At 34.8% G+C, this 22,246-nt stretch overlaps 1 protein-coding gene across 1 annotated transcript; it reads left to right on the top strand.

The window, feature by feature from the left end:
• The first annotated feature begins 921 nt into the window (after nucleotides 1-921).
• On the top strand, nucleotides 922-22,016 carry TXNDC5 (thioredoxin domain containing 5). The gene is made up of 10 exons (XM_074271204.1): nucleotides 922-1,438; nucleotides 4,767-4,916; nucleotides 8,027-8,132; nucleotides 10,760-10,856; nucleotides 12,613-12,728; nucleotides 14,367-14,453; nucleotides 15,076-15,201; nucleotides 17,742-17,824; nucleotides 18,694-18,823; nucleotides 20,237-22,016. The coding sequence occupies exons 1-10, from the start codon at nucleotides 1,185-1,187 to the stop codon at nucleotides 20,357-20,359; spliced, it is 1,272 nt and encodes a 423-aa protein (XP_074127305.1). The 5' UTR covers nucleotides 922-1,184; the 3' UTR covers nucleotides 20,360-22,016.
• The last annotated feature ends 230 nt before the right edge of the window (nucleotides 22,017-22,246 follow it).

Here is a 22,246-nt window from a genome sequence, read left to right as displayed (position 1 = left end):
GGATAGAGCCCCTGGCCTGGAGTCTGAAAGAACTGAGTTCAAATTTGCCCTTGGAGACTTACTAGCAGTGTGATTCCAGACAAGTCACTTCACTCTATTTGCCTCAATTTCCTCATCTGTCAAATGAGCTAGAGAAGGAAATTACAAACCGTTCCCAGTATCTTTTCTAAGAAAACCCCATAAAGGAGCATTTCGGAAACAACTGAACCAAAAATACAATTATTATTAGGTGCATGAGGATATTTTCCTCCTCGTCTCACCTCCATCCCTCGAGATTTTGGATCCTAAAACAGAGGGAAGTTAGAGACCATCAGAACTTTTCATAAAGAAAATAAGGCTCAAAGATCTGCCGTGGGACCATAAGTAGCCAACCAAAGATAGGAGCGTAAGACCCGGGGCTCTTTGGTCTTTACACTACAAATGGTGTAAATTAACATATTAAAGCAATTCTCGAAAACAAAAGTTAATCTGTGATTGCACGCCCAGATCCGTGGGTTTTAAGGTGGGAGACCAAATTTTGATCCTTCAGCGGGATCCAAATTTTGCTCACCAGGTCGGTGATTTCATCAGTGTGCGCCACCCCGCCCCCCTTTAGGAGACGCTCTGCGGGGTTTGAGATCTCCCACCAAAAATCACCGCTGCCGGTCATCCCTTCTGAGAAGCCTCTTCGATTCCATGCGCTGGGTCCTCGGCTTCCCTCGGGGCAATCTCCTAAAGCAGAGGAGGATAAGCAAACCTCGGGCAAGGAAAGACACATGCCCCGGGACAGGACTGGGAGGGCTAAGAGGGACCTCTGCCTCCGCCTCCACATCCATGGCCTTAGGCGGATGCTCACCTAGCGGGGCGCCGCCCCAGAGAAAAGCCAGGCGAGGCCGCGGGGAGCCACCTACACCAGCCCCCAGACCCGCTGCAAGGCTGCAGCTCGGGTGGTAGGCGAGCTCAGCCGGCTGCGCGCCGCTTCGCGATAGGAGGCCCCGGGAGGAGGAGAGGGAAGGAAGGGGAGGAGGAAGTGGAGCTGCTCGGGAGGGGCGGGGGAGGAGCGGCGGGCTGCCCGAGCAGCTGCGGCGGCGGCGGCGCAGTCCCGGGAGCTGGGCGGGCTGGCGGGTGTCCGGCGGCGGCGGCGGGGTGACCGGCGTCTCGCGTGTGAGGGTGCGACCGAGCGCGTGTGCCCAGTGCCCAGCACCATGCCCGGACGCTGGCTGGCCTTTCCCCGGCTGTTGCCGCCGGCACCGCAGCAGCTGCTGCTGCTACTGCTGCTGCTGAGCGGGGGCAGCGGCTGGGGCCTCGCGTCCTGGGCCCGGGCGGAGGAGGCTGCGGACTCCCTGACCACCGAGGGAGCAGGCGGAGAGGACCCCCATGCCAAGCACCTGTACACGGGAGACATGTTCGCCCACGGCATCCAGAGCGCCGCTCACTTCGTCATGTTCTTCGCGCCTTGGTAAACTATCCTCCCCCTTTCCCCCCGTCTTCCCTCCCTCCCATGTTTCCCTGTCCCTACTCTGCCTGCTGCCTGCAGCCCAGGCGCTCCCCGCCGCCCGCAGGCCTCGCCGGAGCCCCGGGATTGCCTAACTACTCCATCCCTTTTGCTCCAGAGAACGCCCCGAAGGTCTCCCCTACCCGCCTCCTAGCAGGGAGTTGTTGGGGAGTCCTGCACTTGAGAGGGAAGGAGGGGAGGGCTGCATTCGAACCCGGGAGAAGGCCGAAGCCCCCTGGGCAGCCGAGCGCCGGGACTGCCTCGTGGCTCGGACTGGGGGATGGGGGCGGGCACTAGGGTGGGCGAGGCTCGGCTTCTGGGCCTCTACTGTTGACGTGGCACTAGGAGCCCCAGAGCTCTGGAAAAGCTGGCTGTCCCGGTATCCTATGGAAAAGGAAGGGAAAAGAGAACCCCTGCCCTGGGACTCTTAATTTGTGGGAGTATGAATGGAGAAGGAGGCCCAAGGGGTCCTTTATTTAACTTAGCTCCTAAATCTCTCCACCCTACATCAGTTTCCCTCTCTGCCTTACCGAATCCCCTAAAGTCCATGCTTTAACCCTCCCCTCTGACCAGCGCAGGTCTCTAACTGTGATGCTTTCCGGACTCCTGTGACCAAATGGCTTCCTGGTATTAAATGGGACACTTAATGGAGATCCGGTTTGCTTCCTGCTATAGATATTGAATACACAAAACCATAGCATTCATAATACACTTTTATTATCCCCAGCCACGTTGCAAAGACTTAGTTACAAATTATTAACCAATATATATTTGTCTTTGTAGGCGTGTGATATTTTGTTTGTTTTGTGGGGTAGAGGAAGAGAGAAAATGGATCCTAAAAGATTTGTTTTTCCTGACACTTCCAAAAGTTAAGGAGTGAGAATTATAGAAATTTTCATGGTATCTATTTTGTATCTAGTGCCCCAAATCATAGGATTATCAATTTAAAGCTAAAAAAGAACTTAGACAGCCAACTAGTCCATCCTCCTTCATTTTACAGTTAAGAACAACAATGTTCATGGAGTTCCCTTGCCCAGGGTCACACGGTAAGTGGCAGAGCTGGAATTTGATTTTCATCCCCTGATTCTACAATTTAACAGCTGTATACCTCATCCTGTTATCCTGCTACAGTTACACCCCCCCCTCCAGTGGATCCATACATAAACCCCCTCAGAATCAACCCCCTAAGTTTCACTGCCATAAATTTTTGCAATAAAGACTTTTTCTCCAAAGAGGAGAAAGAAGTGCTTCAAACTGCTGGCCTGAGGAATAAATGTTTATGCCATAGTTTGTATGAATTCCTTTGTGATGGTTCTTTTCATCCTCAGACATTTTATTGTATACTGACTGAAATTCCATCAATTAGAAATTATTCAGCACAGCAAGATCTCTTCAAAATATATATGCTTCTAAAAGGCTTCTTTTCAATTAATAATTCAGTGAGAATTAGCTAACAAAATTATTTTTGTTCAAAAACTAATCTAACAACATCAGTAGTGAGAGCCACAGTAGGAAACAAAGGGAAGCTTGACTAGTGGTGTGGAAGTTTCATAGAAGCAGATTAATGCTTGATTTAAGGCAAATCTAACTATTAGAGCTATCTAAGAGTGGGAATAGACTGGATGACTACTTGGAAATGTTATAGTGATAATTCTTTTTCTTGCATGGATTGGACTTGATAGGTGCTACTGATGTCCCTTCCAATGCTTAAATTCTGTAGCGTGGGAAGAGGTAAGAGTTTCAGTGACAAACTTTGTCTACCTTAATATTTTGCAGAGAACTAGGAAAGTTCCAGGTCCTGGAACTCAGATTAGCAATATTGGTAGTCTAGATTATCAGTATTATTAAATAGGCTTTTGTGGGCTGAGTTGGGAACTTAATCACCATATAGGAATTCTTTCTTCCGAAAAAAATATTCCAAGCTACAAACGATCAACTTAGAAATGAATTTTCAAAATGTGACCCATTTGTAACTTGGGTGTACCTGTCAGTGTTTTATAACAAAAAATAACTCCTACTGATTAAGACTAGTGTTATGATAGTAGTCAAAGCAGAGAGTGGATTTACTGAAGAAAATAAACAGCATTTAGTTACAGTTTTAGAGTTAACTGACAGCTGAGTGGAGCTGTGTTTACATAATGCAAAAGATAATTTATTTTAAAACAAATTAATTTGTAGTGGATAGAGCACCAGCTTGAAGTTAGGATGACCTAACTTCAAATCTGGCCTCAGACACTTAACACTTCCTAGCTATATGACCCTGGGCAAGTCACTTAAAAAAACAATACATAATAATAATAATTTTTAACTTTGAATCTTCTTCATCAACAAGCAGCTACTAAATGGGTGAGAGAAAAGGCTCTCTTGAGGACTTGATACTAAATAAGGTATCATCTTTTGTGACTTTCAGAGATGTGAATCTTTCCCAGAAGAATTTTTTTCCTTTTAATTGTTCCATTTCAAATTACCAACTTGTGGCTTTTGATAGTAATGTTAAAAACTTTTAATTAATAAGAACAGTGTATTATTAAACAGTAATAGAAAGTTTGTCACCAAAGAGAGAAAATGCTATATAACACTCAAGAGATTTCATTTACAGCAACTGGCCTTCATTACTCTCCTAAAAATTAGGTATCAGTAAATTGCTCCTTTAAAAAAACAAAAAAACAAAACTTTAAAAATTTACTATATGATGAAACCATATTGATTTTTTATAGTTTCATTTTAATCTCATCTCTGAGATCCATAATGCAAGATGTTATAGCCATCTGACCTCCTTTTGGAAACCTTATACTATCACACTTAGGTTCTCTGTGACCAGTTCAATCAAACAGACTGAACTTGGTAATGAAAGTTTGGGGATCAATTCTCTTAAATAAGGGTGAGTTAGCTTTGCTGTCTTTTATGATCACAGTTTCTTCCTCCAAACGAGCTGTCTTACTGATATGTGTTTTTGGTCATAAAGGGAACCACATAGGATAATGTGAATAGGTGATTAGTGTATATTAATCAACACTACTGACAAAGCAAGTTGAACACATTCTCTGCTAATGTAGATCTTTACCTGCATTTCTGCATAGTAATAGATGGCAAGTTTCAAAAGGTGCCATGAGACAATTGTTAGTCTCAGTTATTGCTTAGCAAACTTGTCTTTCACCTATAATTTAATCACTTTGTTGTTCAGGTTAGTTACTGATACTTTTCCAGGATTTATATTAAAATGATTGCATAAAGAACATAAGCTTTAATTTGTTAGTAGTTAATAAACTATGTGCTATTTATCTTTTTATAGGTGTGGACACTGCCAGCGGCTACAGCCTACTTGGAATGACCTGGGAGATAAATACAATAGCATGGAAGATGCAAAGGTCTATGTTGCAAAGGTGGATTGCACAGCAGATGTTGAAGTGTGCTCTTCACAGGGTGTTAGAGGATATCCTACGTGAGTAGAAGAGGATATGTGTTTGTGACATTTTTCAAGTTTTTCCTTCCCCATGTGCACACTAGATGAAGCCAAATTCTAAGTTAATCTTTTGGTGATTTCTTTTGTAGTTTCGTATTAAATAGGGACTAAATTTGAGCAGATACTCCATATTGCCAGAGAATTTATTTTTCATTGTTTCTATTTTAGATATATATTTGCAATTTATTTAAGAAAATGCTTTATTAAATAACCACTGGATTTTCCTTTTGATAGAAAAATATCTTTGAGGCATGATTAAGGGATAGCATTTTAAGTTCACTAGCCCATTTTCCCTAATACAGTGACTTTTCCAATCAGAGATGTAGAACTGGAAAGGATGTCTTTTAGGCCAGTTAATCCAACTTTCTAATTTTACAGATGAGAAACATTGAGGCTAGAAGAGATTAAGTGATGTGCTCAGGATCAAACAGCAATTTGCATTAAAGTATTTGTGTGTGCTAATCATATATGAAAAAAAGCAGAGGTTCTTATCCCTTTTTTTGTCATGGATTCTTCTGGCAGTTTGCTGAAACCTATGGACTTCTCAGAATAATGTTTTTAAATGTAGGACAGAAAAATACATACAAAGCCAAATATTTAAATACAGTTATAAAAATATAATTTTTTTAAAAAAGCTAATGGATGTAAGAAAATAGATGTGTGTGAATGCACTACTGGCAGAGTTGTGAACTAGGTTACCCTTTCTGGAAAGCAATTTGGAATTATGCTCTAAAAGCTTTCAAATTGTGCATATGCCCTGTGACCTAGTGATACCATTAGATTAGCTCCAAGAATGTCAAAGAAAACAAAACATAAAAATATTTATAGCTACTCTTTTTGTGGTGGCAAAGAATAGGAAACTGAGAAGTTGTCCATCAGATGGGTTTTGTTCATCAATGAGGACTGTGATTATATGAGAGTGCTGTAAGAAATGATGAAAAAGGATGGCTGCAGAAACACAATTAATGCAAAGTAAACAGTATCAGGAGTACCAGTTACAAGGCAGTGACAATATTATAAAAATAATTGCAAAAGACTTAGTAACTCCATTCAACACAATGACTCACCATAGTTTTAAAGGACTCATGAGGGGAAATGCTGTCCATTTATTTACTGATGGACTCAGAAGTATAGATTGAGACATTTTATCCCCTTTTTTTTCTTTCTCCCCCTCTTTTTCTCCCTCCTTTCCTCCTTCCCTCTCTCTTTTTGGGTCGGGACGTGGCATATGAAAATTTGTCTCATAAGATTTTATTTTTGTTATATGTTTTGTATTTCTCATCTCAGTGAGTTGGGAGAGGTGGAGGGAAAATCTGGAACTGAAAGTATAAAATTAAATGGATTAAAAAAAGTTCATGACTAATTAAAAATAGAGATAATTGTTCATTAGTGATTAGGTTGAAACCAGAACTTCCAAATTTGGCATTTTAATTGTAGTCTATAGGAATTAAAAATCTCATAAATAGTCTGCTAGTTTGAGTACTGTATTAGATAGATGTAATGAGTTCAGTGGTGGCAAATTGAATTAACATGCTTTAATTTACCATAAGATTGGAGAAAAATGGGGCAGCTAGGTGGTGCAGTGGATAGAGCACCAGGCCTCAGACACTTAATACTTCCTAGCTGTGTGACCCTGGGCAAGTCACTTAACCCCAATTGCCTCAGCAAAAAAATAAAAAATAAAAATAAAAGACTGGATAAAAGCATGGGGAGAAGAACATGGCACACAACTTGATCAAACTTATATATGTGCTCATTTTAATTTTAGAAGTTTTTTTTTTTTTTTAAAAGCAGTTTTATATAAAAGAAAAACAAAATAAATTAGGGTGTCTGCTTTCCTTTGATCATAAAACAGACAGAAAGACTATGGGCACTTATTCTTATAATCTGCTAATCTAATCCTTCATTCTACCATTATCTTTTCACTTAAATTTACTTAAATTCCAAATAAATATTAAATTAATTGGCTACTTGGGCTAATGTATTCATATTCCTTCAAGCTCTTTTTAGCTTTGTTTTGAGAGAAATAGATGATAAGCATTTTAGAGTGGGAATTCTAATTTCTATACATATTGGCCTCTTCAAATTCCTGTATTGCACAGATGGCATTTACTAATATGATGTGACAGCCAGTCATATCTTGTTTTCTAATTTTTAAAAATTGAACACATTATTGACAATATTTTTTTATTCTAGTAATCTCTTGTCTTCACTACCACCAGCTTCTCTTAATGAATTTTATTTAGAATGCATTTCTTTCTCACCCTACAAAAATAGTAGCGTGGTTATAATCACCAACTGTCCCTAAAATTATATTAATCTAGACTAATGGTCTCAAATCTATTGCTTATTATTATAGGAACTATCCCTTTAATTCAACTACAAATTCCTTCAGAAGGAAATACATCTGGTGGAGACAGAATTTCTTCTCTCTGGGAAAGTGGGCTGCAGAGTGTAAAGAAGCAAATCTTTTAGATGAGCTGTAGTATTAGGGGTTGTTTTTCATCAAAACAGCACAAACAATTCAGTGAGCAGTTTTGCTGTTAAAGGCATTGCATGTATCCAAGATTTATGCTTTGGAAAATTTTAAGTGATTCTCCAATCTCAGTGTAAATATTTTAAAAATGAATTCATCACAGTGATTTCTGCTGGTGAAATAGTAGACAGTTGATCTGTTGTGAACCAGTATTTAATGTTTTTAAATCAATTTTTAAAATCACACAGTTCTAAAAAATAAACTTCAAAGTATTCTGCCAATTAAAAATTGGCATATAAGACTTCATGTCTGCTTAAAAGTTTGATCTTATTTTTATTTAGGATGCTTGAATGAGATATGAATTATCTTTAAAGATTAGAATTGTATAAATTTAAAAATTCCTTAGTTGTCTAATTTTTTGTTTTTTGTTTTCTTGAAAATTTTATTACAAATTTGATTTCAGAGTATATTTATAAATCATTTAAATTAAATAATCAGAAGACATACTTGATCCTCAGGAAGAGGATTGAAGCTGTTTGAAGTGTTTTTGAAAATATAAACATGAATAACCTTTCTTTATCTGTTCTTTTTTTTTTTTTTCTTTAACTTTCAGCTTAAAGTTTTTCAAACCAGGCCAAGAAGCTGTGAAATACCAGGGTCCTAGGGATTTCCAGACTTTAGAAAACTGGATGCTGCAGACACTTAATGAAGAGCCAGCTGTAAGTGCTTTAAAAACTTTTCTTTGTTCATTTATCAAATTAATAACTTTCCTATATAAAGAGTTAGCTTTTCTTTTTCAACTCTTTTTCAGAGTAGTGATGAAACTGGCCAGCAAATAAATTTAGATGGATAATTATCCTAAAACAATAGATGTAGAGTTGGAAGGAAATTTAATGATCATCTAATTTAAACCTCTTCTGCCTTTTTAAAGATAAAGAAACTGATCCCCAGTGATGTTAATTGACTGGCCTAAGCTTACCCTGGTCGTAAGAAGCAGAGAATCCAGATTCTATGACTTCAACTCTAGTACAATTTCTGCTGTACCATGCCATTTACCAATGTATAAGCTACCTTTGTTCTCATTTAAGAGTCACTGATTTTGTAAGCAAATTATATAAGATATAAGCCAGCATTGATGGCTCTAGGCAAAAATTGAATTTATGAAAACTTCTGAGTCTCTCTGCTATTCCAGTATGAAAAACCATAGTCATAGAAACCTCAAGCAGGGACTTCTTTATGGGATTAATATTTCCTCCCATTCTCTTTCCTCCTTCTCATCAAATAGTCCTCTTTACTAATAAATTAATCCAACCTAAACTCTTATTACTTGGGTAGCTCTTCCTTACCACAACCTATGCTAAGCCTTTCATAATCTAATCGTTAGACTCCTTTAGTTTTAGAGCTAGAAGAGATCTAAGAAACCTTATATTTTTCTGTTACATCATTTATAAACGAATAAACTAAAGCTCAGAATTCATAAAAATCAGATCTTCAGAATTGGAGAGGTAATATAGAAGTCATCTCCTTCAATTCATACTTGATATATGAATTCCCTCTTCAACATAGAGTAATTACTCAGAATCAAAACCCTGTAATTTTCCCTAAAATAGACAATTATTTTGGCTCATGCATACAGAAATATATACTCAGCATCATTTGAAAAATCTGCATGGTCCTCCAACCCCTCCTTTTTTGTGTATTAATATGCTGAGATTCCCAGTCTTTATTATAAATTCATTATCATTAAAAAGCCCCTATTTTTTAAAAAAAATTGCCAGTTAGTAGGTGATGCTCTTTTTGGTCATTGGATAAAATAAGACCACATTAGGGGTCAATATAACCACTATTTAGTTATATTGATGAGATATTAGGAATTTAATCTATGTACTAAACTTTCCTATAGAATGCTATAGAATAGACTTAGTCTAAAATTTGAATTTAAACAAACCTAGTATTTTCTTATGCCAGAAAACTTTCAAATGTATGACTTACTATTTGATAGATCCTGAGTTTTCTTTTGGGGGTCCTAATTTGTATTCCATACAAAGCCTCCAATAAAATGAAAATCTTTGCTATGGTACTCAATTCATTGCAGAAATTGTACTCAAGATATTCATTAGGCATCGTATACAATACACACAAATGTGTTAAAAATACTTCCTTCAAAAGCTGTGTGGTAGAGAACGGATATGACATCAAATTTACCCAATTTTAGAATATGTTTAAAAAAAAAACCCACCTTAACTACTGGTGAGTAAATTTGTAGCTTTGTCAATATCTTAGTTGAACACAGATTTTTTTTATATTGTCAAGTATAACTGTCACATAGCCTTAAACTTTGAATTATGTACTTTATGAAAAATATCCTTGTTCTTGAAACTTATTTTGAAGTAAAATTAAAATCTTTAAAATAAACATTTATAATGTTAAAGTGAGATTCATAAGCTTAAGAGCTTTTACTCCTAGTTTAATTCCTAGTAGCTGAGAAACCAGAAAGACCTCTGCTCTTGTTCAAACGTGAGAATTTGGAGACAATTCATAGAAATAATCGGCATAAAGCTCTTAAAATATGCTTTTTCCCCTTTTCCCTGTTCTTAGTAATGCTTGACTTATTTTTAGGTTCAGATATTATAGTTTATTTAATAGACAAGTTGAAGCATCCATCAATTTATCTTCCATTTTTTGAAATATCCTTTTAAAATGAACTATGGTGTTGTTTCATTATTATAAACCTGAAGTATAGTGTAATTCATAATGATGTACATTTTGGCCATGGAAGTTTCTTATGACAGTGGGTACTCTGCTGTTTGTCAAAGGGCAAAAATACTAAGCCTCCAAGTGGCATTTTAAAAATCTGTAGTTCCCTGGATTTTGTATTACAAATAACTTATATAGCATGGAACATCATTTGATTGTAACTGAATCTGGCATTTGAACATTATCTTCTTAGGGATGCTTTTGTTTGCCTATAGCACTTGGAATGGTATGAAAAGCTAGCATATTCTGCATTATCTATCTAATAGGATTTTTTTTTTCAAATTAAATGTAAGATATATGTGAAGTTCTTTGTAGTCATAAATAAGCTATAAATAAGAGCTATCCATATTCACTTGTGTTTGCCATAGGCTGACTTTTGAGAATGGATTTTCTGATAATTTAATTACTTCATTAATTCATAAGGTTGAACAAATGAAATGATTTGTAAGAGTGGAACAATAGTAAATTATCAATACAAGCTCTAGAGAAGTTTTATATATAATTAGATAGATTCCACCTGTAAGATTTCATTGCCTTTCCTATTTTTCATGTGGACAACTCTTAGTGATTAGTTTGTTCCTACTTATAGACACCAGAGCCTGAACCAGAATTGCCAACAGCCCCAGAATTCAAGCAGGGACTATATGAGCTCTCAGCAGCCAACTTCAAACTACATGTTGCAGAAGGTAATGTGTGTGCTTTTCATATTTGTGGACATTTTGGGTGTGATGAGTATTGAGTAGAATGGTAAAATTTGTCCCTTTGTGTTTGCTTTGTGCTTTCTTTCTTATCTATAGTCTTTGACTTCCCATGATATTAATTTATCAATAAGTTATGATCGGTTTTGATTGGAGAGAGTTCTCATACTAGAAGTTCTCTACACTGTTAAATTATAGATCTTTCCACTAATACAAATACATGGGTGTAATCTGTGTGCTTGTTAATACAGCCTTCCATTAAAAAGTGAACAAATTAAATCCTTAATCACATTTAGGTGGAAACAGATGACACTTAGCTGGAGTGAAAATATAACTTTTCATTCTTTTCTTTGGACACACAAGTTTTTATATATTGTATGAAATTTATATGAATAATATTATCTTTGCATGTGTATTTGTGTATATATGCATACACATTTTATCATGGTATCCAATTTTTTTTAATACAAGCATCAATTTTGCTTTATGGAGTAGATGTGTTTTAGCAAAATTGGTTGCAAAGAGAATTTTCCAAAATCAACTTTTTGCCATAGACTTCCATGATAAAGAAATATATTATTAGCCTGGGGACAGAAATCTTCAGAATATGTAATTGAACATTTTTGATGACAAAAGGCTAAAATTTTAATCTCTATTTAAAATTAATTAAGCTCCAGTTTGATGTTTGTTAAATATTGTGGCATATTCAACTTCTATGTACTTGATATAGAAGATTATTAAATCTATGATGGGAGTTTAAGTGATGAATAGAAAAAGATGTATAGCAGCTTTTCTCCTCCCTACCCAAATCATTCTTAAGGAATTTCAGTATAAGAATAGACTTTTGTGGATCCTGTCCAGTGGAATTTTTGTTACTGTAGCATCAAAAAGACCTCATTATTACCTGATACATTGTATGTAGAAAAACATCTGTATAACCATGATATATTATTTAATTATTAACCATTATTTTTGAATAGTCTAATTATAAAGGTAAAAAATCTACATCATTATTCAAAGAGAGTGTTACTAAATAGAGAGGCTCTCAGGAATTTGAAGTGTACTAGTTTTGTGTTAGTCTAGACTGCTTTAAAGTGCCTTGTAACTAGTGATTTCTCACTAAAGGTCATATTAATTTTATATACAGACTTTTTCTGTTTGCTTTTATGGTTTTAACACCTTATCATTACTATAAAATAGAAGTCAGTGAATTCATTTGCTAAGATAAGCTGTCTGAATAAGCTTTAGGGTGTCAGTCTTGAGGATGAATGATAGATCCTCCTTTATTAATTTATTTTTGTGTTTCCTAGCTTCTTCCTAAACTTATTGATGATATTATGGCACATTATTAGTGAATAATAGGATAGAATATTTCTATATTAACACTTAAGAATCATTTTAAACTTTTAGTAATTTATTTTTTTTCCTATTTATAACCTAACATTCTTTTAAGAACAAGCTTGACAACTTAATTCCTGTACTGATAAGCTCAGTAAAATCTATATTACAATATTCCATCTTAAAAACTACTTATAAGTTTATTTATATTTTTCCTGGCTGAAAGAATGATAGTCATTTTACATATTCTGATTTCTGTTTTATAATTACAACGAGCTTAGAGGTTTGTTAACTATCAGAATGGGTTTCTTTAACTATAACTATAAATTTGTAATTTCATAAATTAAAGGCTTACATTGTTCCCTTTCTTACCACTCCTGTCTAATTTTTTGACATTCTATTAAAGGCAATCACTTTATCAAATTCTTTGCCCCATGGTGTGGCCACTGTAAAGCTTTAGCTCCAACCTGGGAACAGCTGGCCTCAAGTCTTGAACATTCAGAAGCTGTCAAGATTGGCAAGGTATGTGAAAGCTCTTATTAAACTGAAAATATTCCTCTCTTGGCAGGATTTTAAAGAAAATAATGTATTATTAATTTTATGTATTGTTAGTAAATGACTTGATTTATTTATCCCATTTAGTCTGTCACCTGATAATTCACTTCACTGTAATAAATAATGATGCATTGGTCAATTTACAGAGTTTTTATACAATGTACAGATAAATTATGGTTATGGCTGCTTTGTTTAATTGGAAAACATGCCCAATTCTGAATGGCAGAGATCTAATTGCCCTTTCTAAGGAGACATAGCAGAATCTGTTATAATATTCCTTTGATGGACTTGGATATTTGTCACATTTGATTTCATCCAATAGATGAGGTTTAATAATTGGTCTAAGACTTTGATCAGAGTTCAGAACCTTCAATTTCAAAAATACAGAACCTGTATTTTTTCTTGTTCAGTTTTAGATTGAGAAGGAAGAAAGGGTATTCGCTTCATCTGGAAAATATTGGGCTCCAAAGGAACCTAAGGATAGTTAAATAATTGTTACTCCCTTTATCCACTTGAGTTTTCTGACTGAATTTTATTTTGATACTGCAGTTCTCTGATTTACCACTATTTAAAAACATAATCGGCCCTGGAGATTGATTTGCACACATGATGCAGAGCAAATTAACTTTTTTACATAGAGCAAATTACCTATTTGATTTGCTGATCCATTTTCATTTGCTGAAATCTAACTGTATTCCCCCTCCCCCCTCTTTGGCATTTATAGATATAAAATACATAGGGTTTAAACTATAAAGCCCTTTAAATGACTTGATGTGAGTGATTATAAGGTACATGAATGACATGTGAAGATGTAAAAAGAAGTCTTTGCATCATGTTCTTTCTACTCCCAGAATCCATATTATAAAAACAAGCAAAAAAAATTTTTGGTGAAGAACTTCCTTGCTCCTTAGATGAAAACTATCTTTTATGAGTGATCAATAGACTTAAAAACAGCCAAACATGAAATTTTAAACTTATTTAACTTATTTAATGAGTAATATTTGATGGGCTATAATTTTTTTTAATACAGATTAATGATACAGGCCTTTATTTGGAAGATTCTTTTCCTTATTTCAAAATACTATGTTCATGCTGCATATTACAAATTCAATGATTTCATATTTGTTTGTATTAGGGGCTTTTTTAAGCTTGGTTTTTGTTATTAAAGATATTTACATTTAATTTTCTCTACCTTCCTATAATCTAAAATCAACTTTATCCCATTATCCAGTCTTTGTGATTGTATATCATGAGGAGTATTACTTTCAATAACATAACTAAAGATTTAAAATGACATGTAAGTATAATCTTTATAACATTGAATGAAGCTTAGTTCATGGAGTGTGTCAATTCCATTCTCAAATATTTGGCTTTCATATGTAACCTTGATAAATGACTAGAAAATACTACATGAGATCTGTAACTACATTACTGATGAATTACACTAATAGAATTAAGGACTCTATGAGCCTTCGAGAAAAAGAGTCCCCCTCAAAAATACAGTTTCAGTTTTGAGAAATCATTCAATGTTTTACTTTCAGATTACTATTGTGTGATATTCTACTTAGTGATAAAGCTAATGGTGGACTTCAATTTTAATTTTAGGTTGACTGTACACAGCATTATGAGCTCTGCTCTGGAAATCAAGTACGTGGCTATCCCACACTTCTGTGGTTTAGGAATGGTGAAAAGGTAAGACTTCATTCACTATGTTGAAGTTCAGATTCTGATTTGAACTGGGCAGGAGTCTGATAGGTAGATTAAGAGATGCAAGAAAATAAGGAGTTTGTACTATATATATTGGAAAAACGCAAAAAATGGAAAATTATTTTGGGTACTTGGAAAGTAAAGCTTTTTCAATTAACTGTCAGTTGTAATAATAGTTTGAAATATTTAAAGTCATTTGGTCTCTAGTACAGTTACATGGTAGCTATGCTGTAATCATAGATGCACATCTGACCACACTTTTGGTGGTATTGGTTATCGTAAATGTCCTTCTAGTTCTAATGCCCATGATTTATCCCTGGATTGTCTTTAAACTACTTTGAAATATATGCCAATCAACATGAAACAATATGGCAAGTTTTTGTGACTTGCATACAACTCACCAGTGAAAGAAGAAAAAATATTGAAGTCTAAAAGCACAGCTAAAACATTAAAATCCTGATTACTTCCATTTTTATTTTTGAAAATACATTGGATTTTATTACTAAGAATGAGGCTTTAAGACTTGATTATTTAAATCCTTTGAGACTTAATTTTTTAAAATAAAATTGACTTAGTAAATGTTTGTATAATATGTCATTGTATATAGATTGACCAGTACAAAGGAAAGAGGGATTTTGATTCTCTAAAAGAATATGTGGAGTTGCAGCTTCGGAGTGTTGGAGGAGAAACTATTGAAGCTGCTGAAGCCCCAGAACTTGCTGCAGAACCTGAGGTAGGTGCCACAGAATAATATATGGGAAACTACATTCTACTCATAAGCATTTCCCCTCAACCTTTGGGATAAAAATAATTTAATGACCTGGAAAGAATAAATATGATTGTCAGCTCTACTAATATTAAATACCAGTAACTTTGTTCAGTTGATTTTACTTAGTTGAACAGCACATATATCAATTAAAAGCTCTTATCTTAAAATTGTGATAAATCATGGGAAAAAAAAAAAAACATTGAGAGGATTATCCATTTATATTTAGTAGATTTAGGGGATAAATATATTTTCAGGATATTTGTAATCCCTGGCTAATTTTCATCCCTCAATCCCACTTAGAGCAGCAATGTTCCTTACTTCTTGGGGATGATATTTGAGATAATTTTCCACTTGAAAATTTGTTAGTAGCAAGATATAATGCAGTAGATAGAATTTAGTGATATCTGCATTATCTTCAGTTTTAAAGAGTTCTGTGTGGTTTGGAGTCTGTAAGTTTGTAGGTTAGGCACATTTTCCTATCAAAATAGTATAGTATAAATAATAGTAGCTAAGATTTTTTTTTTTTTTTTTGGCTGAGGCAATTAGGGTCAAATGATTTGCCCAGGGTCACACAGCTAAGAAGTCTTAAGTGCCTGAGGACAGATTTTAAACTCAGGTCCTCCTGACTTAAAGGCTGCTGCTCTATCCACTATGCCACCTTGTTGTCCCAGTAGTAAGATTTTTATAAGCTAGTGCCATGTAATGTTTTGAATGCCTTACAGATATTTACAAATGATTTCATTCTACAAAATTCTCTTTAGCTCAAAAAATTCATAAAATAGATAGTAACACTACTTCCATTGTCACCTAGCCACTATTTTAACATTATTTCCATGATAAAATATATTTCATTCTTCATTTGTGTTTTAGGAACACTTCTTCAACAAGGAGAACAGGAGACTCTCTTTGTAGGAGGGAAGATTAGGAGATAATCTTAAGTATCAATAACTCCATATTTGCATGTGATAGTCAATTATACCCTTCTTCCTATAGTATTCTGAATTAAGGAACAAAAGGCAGTTTACTCCCAGGCTTCCTTATTTCCCTTTCATAAATAAAGCGTTCATAAGTTGAGGACTACCTGTATATTAAAATGTTTAAAATTGGCATCTTGGTTTGAGAAATAAACAAATGACCTTGCAATTGTGACCACATAAGTTAGAAGAGTGTATGTGTCATGTTGGCTATGAAAAGTCATTTTAAACTGTGTATAATTATAAACTATTAATATTTTCACTAAATACAGAACTCTTTTTATTTAGAAAGTTTTCCACATGTTTAAGTGGATCTTTCTGTGAGTGACTTAATATTTATGGACTCTAAAAAATATGGTAGTGGTTTACATTGGTTCTAACTTGGCAACTCTTTATTTCAGAATCTTTTCAGTTTTCCACAAAGCTTCTGCTTTTGCTGCTAATATTAATACAGAAATACATTACTCATTGCCAGACTGAAAGAGCAGCCCACTGCATTTCAGCTTGAATCCAGATTGTATATTATCCAATTTACTCTCCTGGGAGAAATGAAGACCTGTTTTAGTAGTAGATCAAACTAATTTTTGATACAGGACTTGTCTAGAAGGGGTCACTGTAAAATAAACTCACTTGTAGGCACTTTTACCTAAATGCTCTAGCCAAAGCTTAAAATAACTAGTGTGTTTTTATGGAGGAAATTTGCTAGTAGCTATAACTTGTTTTTCTGAGTGTTTTTAAGTACACATCTCATGTGGTTGTATGTCTCAAAATATGTGAGTTTTTCTTAAAGAACAGGTAGCATTTCTCAGATCAAGTTCTCGTGAATTGAGAAGTGAAAAGAAACTTGTTTTCCCTTTTGCCAGTATACTATTACAGAGGAATTGTTCTTTGTGTGGTGAAGAAGGTACATAGATGTGCTCAAAGTTATTGAAAAGACAGGTAACCCAAACTCCAGGAAGAAAAGGGCATCCTATGAAATGTAAAAGATGATGATGATGTTAATAACAATGGTTGTATTATGCCTTAAAATTTGCCAGCACTTTTCAATCATCTTATTTTAGAACCTCATGACTACTCTGAAGATACTTTCATTTTTGGCAAGGCATTCTGTAATCTATGTTCATTTTGAAGACAATTTGCATCAGACTAGAGATTGCTCAAGTTCTATAGTTGCTTCAGAACCAGCCCAGTTTCACTTGCGCAGGGGATCACTTTGGTGCTTGTTTTCTTTCTATTTGTCAGGCAGTTGGATCAATCCTTTGGAACAGTCCAGGTGTGCTATGTAGAAGCAATTTCTTTTTCAGCATCTTTTGTTCCTGGATACTGCATGAACTGTGGTAGTCTAGTCCAGGAATTCTTATCCTAAGAATGCTACCAAACGGTTTATAATTTAAGCTGTGGATACTTGTGTTTTTATGGCATCCAAAGAGTAAGAATGGCAGCATATGGTATGAATCAAGTTGTTTAAGTTGCTTAATAACTGCTATATTCTAATAAAGCATTTTTGTTTCATATGATTTTCTTTGATAGAGTGCTGTGCTCTCTCTCTCTGAAAATGACTTTGATGACATCATTGCTGATGGAATAACTTTTGTCAAGTTTTATGCTCCATGGTAAGCAGCTAGAAATGAATTTCATTAGTAATTAAGTACTAGAATATTTGAACATATTTTTCAAATGATATGTCAGCACTCTAGTTTCATATTGGCAAATTTTATCCCATGTCTGGCACCATTTGTAAGGGAATTGTAATCTTGCTTAGGATTCACTTATGCTGCTGCAAATAAGGGAATGTTATGATTTTATCCATTTAATATGTTTAAGAGGGCAGTTAACTAATAGATCTGAGCACTTTGTGTGTTCATCCTTCTTATTTTGGGATATAGCTTAGTCAGGAAGACTTGACTCCAAGCTCCACCTCTGATCTTTGCCAGCTGGGTGACCCTGGGCAAATCTCTTAATCTTTCTGTGCATCCAGACAAATCTTTAAGACTCTTAAGTTGCAGACCAGTTGCTGATATGTGTTGGTGAAATTTCCTTACCAGAAATTACTTATACCAATGAAATCACAAAACTAAGCCAAAAAAAAAAAAATAATGGTTATAAAAATTAAAAAAAAAAAGCATGTTATTAAGCAGTTTCCAGTTTTAGGATATATCCATCCAGCTTAAATAATTTGGATTAACCAAATAAAATCAGCACAGAATGTAATCTTGATTGAATTAATAAGTTCATCTTTGGAATTCCCATATTAGGGATTTCTTAAAGATCTTGGGAGATGTTTTTTAAATTTATTTTTGCTAGTGGGGAGAGTAGTACTGTGCAAAGTATAGGTGTGGCCAGGAGAATTTAAAGATTTACAATTTTCTCAGTCTAACTTAATGAGGCTATATAAAAGAAATGAGTTGGATGAGCAGCAAAATCAATTTCAAGGGACTCTTGAATCTACAATGTTTAAAGTAGATATTTATTTTATTTTTAGGTGTGGTCATTGTAAAAATCTGGCTCCTACATGGGAAAACCTCTCCAAAAAGGAATTCCCTGGCTTGACAGGGGTCAAGATTGCAAAAGTAGATTGTACTGTTGAACGAGCTATTTGCAGCAAATATTCGGTAAGTGAAAGAAGTTTAAAGCTTTCCAGATAAAGCTAGACATTGATATTTTGAAATCTAAAGAAAGCCAGATGATTTCATCCTCATTTTATTCAATTCCCTTGTTAAAGTAGGAAACTCAGGCCTGGTATATGCAGATACTTTATTTCTCTTTGTTTAATGTTGAAGAACACCTTCCTTTTTCCTTGAGTTTTTTGGTCCTCTTACGAGACTTTCTCTAAAAAGTAAAAGAAGGTTTGTTTGTTAAAAGCCATCATGTATGTGTTTGCCTCCATTTAAAAAAATGAGGAAATTTCTTGATGTGTTCTTTTTTATACTTGTGAGCTGAATGTATCTAGGAATTATCAGTGGAGTTCTAGATTATTTTAATTGTTAACAACAGTGAAGTGTTAGATTGCATTGCCACTTATGGGACTATAGTGTAAGCTTTATTAATTCCATTTTTTGTTGTTAGATTTCATCAAGGTCATAGCTTTGATTAATTCTCACATCATTCAAAATTTATAGTATTTATCTTTAGGTAAACGTCTGTTTTTTGTATGAAAACATGCCACTTGGATAATGTATTCTTAAAGACTATTACCAGTTAATAACAAGGCAAGTCCATCAATAAATCTAAGCCTAATTTAAGGGATTATTTAGTTAACTGAAGACCTCTGGTTTATAAAGGACCATTATCCATTTAGGGAATAGAGAAGACTTAGAGTGAACTTGATATTTGTCTTCAACTTTTTTGAAGGGCTATATCTATTTGAAAAATAATTTGAACTTTTTCTATTTGGTTTTAAAAAACAAAGTGAGGACCAATGGTAGGAGTTATTGAAAGGCAGATTTCTATGTGATTTAAAGAGAAACAAACAGAGTTATCCAACAAAAGAATGTGCTGCCTGGGAAGATAACAGGCTCCCCCACTGAAAAAACTGTGATCCCTTTGCTGAATGTTTTGTGGAAGTAGAGTTTTGATCAGGTTGAGCTGAGTTTGGTAATTCCTGGGATCCCTTCCAAATCTGAGATTATTAGAACATCTAATATGTGTTTTGTGCCTTACAAAATAATAGATGCTACTTTCTTTGAAACACTTTTGATGTTTGAAAAAACCTGTTAGCAGTTTAAAAAAAAAAATCTTAAAGCTGCAAAGTAAAGTTTCATAATCATAATTTATCCATTCTCTTATTGATGGACATTAGCAAATAGCCACTTGTGCAGGAGAATTCATTCTGATTTTTAAGATGTCTGGTAATATTTGCTTTATTTTAAAAATTAAAAAATTTCTTTAGATTTTTTACTGTAATGATAGCAAATCCAAGAAGACTCATCTAATTTGGCTCTAATTAGCTAGTTTAAGAACTGATTAGTACATGACTGAAAATATATGTTTTAAAATGTGCATTTCTGGGTTTTGCATCTTTAAAGGTACGAGGCTACCCGACATTGCTGTTCTTCCGTGCAGGAGAAAAAGTCACTGAACACAACGGAGCTAGAGACCTTGAAACATTATACACCTTTGTTCTGCGACAGGCAAAGGATGAATTGTAGAATCTCAATTGGGAGTCATTTCCCTGACTGTTCTTCTCTGCCCAATTTGTAGGAGTTAATCCATGCTAATGTTACTGAGTCCCAAATGGTGGTTATTTGGAAAAATTGAATGTACTAAATTTGTGATATCTTTTGTGTGTCTGTTTTTTAAGCCAACACACTGTATTGATTCTTTATTAGGTTTGTCTGGGTAAATATTTAACAAATAGATACTGTGCTAACTGAATATTTTCAGTGGCAGTAGAACAATAGCAATAACTGCCCTTTGACCTTCCTTTGATGAAATTCAAATGGTTTTCTTTAGAGGTGAGGAAAATCAAATTAAGGAAATTGGCAGATTCTTTTTGACTTTAAGATAATCTGGGTCAAAAAAAAAAAGCAGCTGCCAAAGTATAGTTTTAATTGCCCACAGTTGCTAGAAAGGTGGGAACCCATAGAACTCCTGTTGTTGCCTTTTAAAGTAAAACTTGCCATTTATTAATAAGACTTGGTAAATTGCTTGAAAAAGAAGAGTTTAAAACTCAAATTCCTCCCACCTTCAGAAAATCCTGAAATGCCACCATGGGATTCTTATTTCTGTTCCTATTTCACCATGGGAGGTTAGCCAAAATGAAAGTGATGGTACTTTTAACCTGTGCCTGAGTAAGATTATGTGATGCCATAATTGTATGTGTGTATGTGTCTACATGTCAGGTGAATTGTTATTCAAGATTCTCTCATTTGTTCCTTAGGGGGCAAAAATTACACTGCTTCATTTCTCTTTACTTGAAGCTAGAGAATTCTCAAACTTCAAAGTTTGATTATTCTACTCATCGAGGAGTAGGAGAGGTATCAAAAAGCCTTTTAAAAAGTATCTACAAAATTCTCTTCAAACTTGGAAAAGGGCTTTTTTGGGAAACTTTGAAAATAGCCCTAAGCATATTCTATTAATACATTTTTTTTAAACTCCTTAATAAAGATTCAGATTATACTCTTCACCTGAAAAAAAAAAAAGGTAATTAGCAGTAACCTTTTGTTTGATCATTAAATTAGGTATAGTCTTTTAGGTGAGGAGAGAAAGGACATGAAATATTGCTGCAGTTTTCTAAATGTAGAACCATAATTAGGATAAGCTGACCAGGGCTTTGCCCTACCGAGCACTGAAATTTAAAGGTCAGAAAAATTTTAACACGTCTACTTAGGGTAGATGCTGCTGTAATAATTGCTTCTTTCTGTTCAATTAAATTCATGGTATATGTGTTATTTTTCACATTGTAAATTCACAAAGTTGATTTGAAGGCTCATTGTATTCTAGATACATATTTTGTGCTCCTTGCTCTTTTGGCCAAAAATTGCTAGTTTCAGCTCTATGTGTGATCTCTCCAAAAATTCCCTAAAAATGTAAGTGATTCTTTAAGAGATTTAATTGGAATATGGATACTTTGTACTGCCTTGAAAGATAATTCTATGGTGTTTAAGTGTGCTTTTCTCTCTACCCCTCCCCCAAATCCCTTGTGACTAGAACCAAAGAATTGGTGGCATGTATATAAATCTTTTTGGAAATAAGCAGCTCCATAGCTAAATTTATTGAAGTTGTTTCTCTTATGCTATTCACCATGAAATTAATTACATCTTGAGTAACCACCTTGTTTCCAGTCCCCTTCTAAAAATTCTTCTTCCCATCATCCTAACTTCCTCCCCATTTCCCATTTTTTCCCTTTAATTGTTCCAACCCAAGATATCTCATTTAGCACAAGGTAACAGGTGGCAAGAAATCTTACCCATTATAATATATATATATACGTGTATATGTATATATATATGTGTGTATGTGTACAATATACATTTGTATGTATATGTGTACATATATATATACATATTTTTTCTGGTACTTTAGAGCAGAGAATT

The sequence above is a fragment of the Sminthopsis crassicaudata genome, chromosome 1 (assembly GCF_048593235.1).
Source record: "Sminthopsis crassicaudata isolate SCR6 chromosome 1, ASM4859323v1, whole genome shotgun sequence".
NCBI classification, from domain to species: domain Eukaryota; kingdom Metazoa; phylum Chordata; class Mammalia; order Dasyuromorphia; family Dasyuridae; genus Sminthopsis; species Sminthopsis crassicaudata.
This window is presented reverse-complemented; position numbering and strand designations above follow the sequence as displayed.

What these genes read in the sequence shown, in the direction of transcription:
- TXNDC5 (XM_074271204.1), top strand. Translation starts at nt 1,185, where the DNA reads ATGCCCGGACGCTGGCTGGCCTTTCCCCGGCTGTTGCCGCCGGCACCG. An exon ending in GGTTTAGGAATGGTGAAAAG is followed by an intron (nt 14,454 to 15,075) that starts GTAAGACTTCAT and finishes CATTGTATATAG; the next exon opens with ATTGACCAGTACAAAGGAAA. An exon ending in CTATTTGCAGCAAATATTCG is followed by an intron (nt 18,824 to 20,236) that starts GTAAGTGAAAGA and finishes GCATCTTTAAAG; the next exon opens with GTACGAGGCTACCCGACATT.